We start from the raw sequence: 4,327 nt of genomic DNA on the forward strand, positions 1-4,327 counted from the left end.
GTGGGGGGCAGCAGGGATCGCCCCCCCCACCCAGCAGCAGCTGGTGAGCTGGGGCTCTTTTGTAAAGTGCCGAGCTGGGGTGGGTGGGGGCAGCCATGGGAGGGACTGGGCGAGCAGGTGGAGGTTGTGGGGGGCTGCAGGGGTCCCTCCATGGTCCTCTCCCCCAGCTCGGTACTCTCCCCCTCCCCTAGTACGTACCAGCTCAGACTTGGCTGCAGCTCCCTGATTCAGAGCTTTGAATTGATTCAGACCTTTCAATAAACTTTTAATTGGTCCCCTGATTCGATTCAGATTTGGAGACTCGGCTGAATCTCCTCCGAATGGAATCAGTACCCAAAGCTTCTCACAGCCCTACTAGATACATCCCATTTGTGTCTCTGTCTGAGACTCCTGTGACTAAGCCTCTTTCTAGTGTCACATTTCCTTGACCCTCGTTGTTTCATGATATCCTTGATTTTTTGCTTCCAGCTGCTTTCATCTACCTCCCAGTTTCTCCGGGCTTGCCCATTATCTGTGTATCCAAATGCTACTTCTAGTGAACCTTCTATTTAACTCTGTCTGTACATATCCTGTTTTCTCATAAAACCACCAATGCAGACTAGTTGGGCAGGGAATGATGTCATGTGTTTATTGCCAAACCAGTTCCTGAGCTTGAGCTTTAGATCACATTGCTTAAAAAAAACCCCAAAACCCTCTTGATATGATATTGGGACATACAGTAGCAGGATACTCAAAAGGACTTCACAGTTTTGAATGATTTGGTATCGTCCATAATTGGATGTAGGTCTCTTTAATCACACGTTCCCCTCTCTGTTACTCTCATTCTTCTATGGTGCTTAAGTTTGGAGAGGTTGCTGTATTAAACCATAAGCTTTTTGGTAAATTTTGCTCTTGCTATATGATTGTGCAGTGGGGCCCTTACTGAAGCTCCTGGGAGCTGATTCAAAGCTATTAATAAATACCAGTAACACAGTTTATAAGATTTGGATTTGCAAATCCGTGAAAAATGAGATGAATGCTGGATTAATGATACAGTATTTTAGTCTCCTTTGAACTGTTGTTTCTTTTTGAGGTGCACAAAAGATAGGGAGTGTGCAAGTATTGATGTGTCATAAGTAATGCGCATATCTGTCTCAGAGTGCTGTAATCATTTGAGGGTTTTGTTCACTTTCTTCTCCAAACATTATTATGGTCTTGACTGACTGCATTTGAATTCATTGATGGACACCAAGAGGGAGGGAAGACGGTGGGGCTTTATTTCTGAACGGGGCCCTTTCTAGTTAAATTACCTCTATATTTGTATGAAAAATCCATGGGATTCTCACCCTGTTTGGATTTATCCCCCACAGATTATCTTCCGGAAAATCAGTGACGTCAAGAAGGAAGAAGAGGAGCGCCTACGCCAGAAGAACGAAGTGACACTGAGCATCCCTGTGGACCACCCTGTGAGAAAGCTCTTCCAGAAGTTCAAGCAGCAGAAGGAAATGCGGAACCAAGGCTCAACGCACATGGATACAGAGAGGAACCAGCTCCAAGTGGAGAGCCGCGCCATGCAGAATGGGGCTGCCATCACTGGCACCAGCGTGGTCACGGTGTCTCAGATCACACCCATCCAGACATCCCTGACGTACGTGAAAACCAGCGAGGCGGTTAAGCAGAACAACCGGGATGCAATGGAGCTCAAGCCAAATGGCAACAGTGACCAAAAATGTCTCAAAGTGAACAGTCCCATGAGGATGAAAAATGGGAACGGGAAAGGGTGGCTCCGACTAAAGAACAATATGGGAACCCACGAGGAGAAAAAGGAAGACTGGAATAACGTCACAAAGGCTGAGTCGATGGGGTTATTGTCCGAGGACCCCAAGAGCAATGACTCAGAGAACGGGGTGACGAAAAACCCCCTGAGGAAAACAGACTCTTGTGACAGTGGAATCACTAAAAGTGACCTTCGTTTGGATAAAGCTGGTGAAACTCGCAGCCCTCTGGAACACAGCCCTATTCAAGCTGATGCAAAACACCCCTTTTACCCCATTCCTGAGCAGGCCTTACAAACCACACTCCAGGAAGTCAAACACGAACTCAAAGAAGATATCCAGCTGCTAAGCAGCAGGATGGCTGCCCTTGAGAAACAGGTGGCAGAGATTTTAAAAATACTGTCCGAAAAGAGCGTGTCCCGAAGCTCTTCCCCCAAGTTCCATTTATCACCCGAGCTCCCTCCGCAAATACCCTGTCAGGATATTTTTAGTGTGTCGAGGCCTGAATCACCAGAATCAGAAAAAGATGAAATCCACTTATAACATATACCTATGTGTATATATGTATACAGTATATATGCAGGAGTGTATATATACCCTTATACATATATATGTGTGTGTGTATGTGCGTGTGTGTGTACAGTAAATATACATACATATATATTTTCACGTGCATCCAATATGACTTGAACACAACAAGGATTTTGATATGTAAATATTGCATGTCCAGCTGGATTCTGGCCTGCCAAAGAAAACAATTATTAACATAGATATTGCTTGTATAATATGCAGTTGACTGCATGCACACTTTACATTTATTTATAACCTCTATTATGTAATAAAAGGATGACCTTTCTTTAACCAAGGCAATGTACTATTTAAAGAATCAGGGTCCAACCTGCCAATATTGCCATGACAGTTTTGCTCTCAGGCTGGGTGAACTGAACTTTTTTTCCCTTCTTATTTGTCCTTTCTGCAGAGTTAAACAATAGAGTAACATCCAGTGGAAGACGTGTTCGCTCTTCAATTAGACTTATTTCCAGGTGTTGTTTCATTATGATATCATGTATATTTATGATAGATTTTTCTCCCATTAAAGGGGAGGATTCATCTGAGTTTAAAGGGATGGTATTTTTAACCAGCATCAGGTGATAGTCTAGACTGTGAGAATTTATTTTGGTGGGTATTCTGCATGCACTGCATTTCATCCCAACTACCCTCCTGCTCTTTAATGTTATATTTAAGGGACAATAATAATGAATATTTATGTAAAAAGAAATGAAACAAAACACCTCACATGTAGTCCCTGTATATTTTGGGGGAAATGAACTCTTTCTTGAAAGCCTCCTTTTATCAACGCCATTCATACTTAACTCTTAGAATAATAATTACGTAGATTCGGGTAGTTACACTCGGCTGCGGTGTCTGAGTCCGTCAGTGTCTTTGTTATAAACCCCAATTTTTTAGGGGTTTATGGTAGCTCCCCCCAAAATTGCTCCTGGCCGAGGCTTTTTACACAACTTCTCAGCAAGAGAAAGTGAAATCTTAGCTCAGCTCCTCGTGAGCTGCACAAGTGGTTTTCAAAGCCTAAAGTTAAATGATTGCAAGGGATTTTTCGCACTTTTCCTAGGATGTTTATAACTCTGACATTTCCAGTAGAGAGAAAAATGATCAGGTGATATATTTGTTAAGAGGTTGCTCCACCTGCATAGAGCCTGGGTGATCGGGCTGTGGGTGGGGCAGGTGAAATCCAGTCTTAATGCCTACTGCAAATGATTTTGAACTATGGGACTCTTTCAGTGAATTTTCGGTCAGGCTTCAGGGATACAGCTGTGGTCCCCCACACAACCAGTTGCAAAGTGTACTGGGGCCATTAGAGCTGTGTTAATACGGATCCTACATTCTCTCTCCTAGCTTACTCCCCTTGGCACCCTCTTCGCCCCATCTGCCACACATCTGATTGCTTAACCTCCAGCACCATCCTTGTCCGCTGTCAGTGTGAGAGCAGGGCTATAGTCAGGAGGGGTCTTGTCTTGGCTCTTTACAGCCCAGGTGAACTCTACTCTGCCTGCCTATGCGGTTTGCAAATAAGCCCTCTCTCCTACTCACAAGACTTCCAGATCTGCTTGGGCCTAGCAATAATAGGCAGTGCGCTATTATCTCTAATGGAGCTACACTAATTTACACCAGCTGCAGATATTGCTCCTTTACAGAGCCTCCCCCCCCTCTTGCGCCCATCAGAACTGCCCTTAGACACTTGAGAACAGATGCTCTTTCTGGACTAGACCGAGGGCGGGCAATTATTTTGGGCGGAGGGCCACTTACTGAGTTTTGGCAAGCCATCGAGGGCCAAATGACAGGCAGCCCAGGACAGATAAATACTAATTCTCTAAATTTTTTAGGGGCCCCGCAGGCCAGATAGAATGGTCTGGCAGCCCACATCTGGCCACTGGACCACATTTTGCCCACCCCTGGACTAGAATGACACAATACACCATAATGACTCCATCAGGGAAGGGTTTCCGCATTGTGCTTTTATGACCTTTCGTGTCACAATCCCACTTTTTAGAAAG

The 4,327-nt window shown here is 44.6% G+C and overlaps 1 protein-coding gene across 1 annotated transcript in view; it reads left to right on the plus strand.

The window, feature by feature from the left end:
• Positions 1-4,097, plus strand: part of KCNH5 (potassium voltage-gated channel subfamily H member 5) — a 262,762-nt gene extending 258,665 nt beyond the window's left edge. Inside the window, exon 11 of the mRNA XM_019550852.1 lies at positions 1,350-4,097. Within this exon, the coding sequence (XP_019406397.1) occupies positions 1,350-2,297 (948 nt within the window). The 3' untranslated portion in view covers positions 2,298-4,097. The remainder of the gene's footprint in view (positions 1-1,349) is intronic.
• The last annotated feature ends 230 nt before the right edge of the window (positions 4,098-4,327 follow it).

The sequence above is a fragment of the Crocodylus porosus genome, unplaced genomic scaffold (genome assembly GCF_001723895.1).
Source record: "Crocodylus porosus isolate Cpor-Errol unplaced genomic scaffold, CroPor_comp1, whole genome shotgun sequence".
In the NCBI taxonomy this organism is placed as follows: domain Eukaryota; kingdom Metazoa; phylum Chordata; order Crocodylia; family Crocodylidae; genus Crocodylus; species Crocodylus porosus.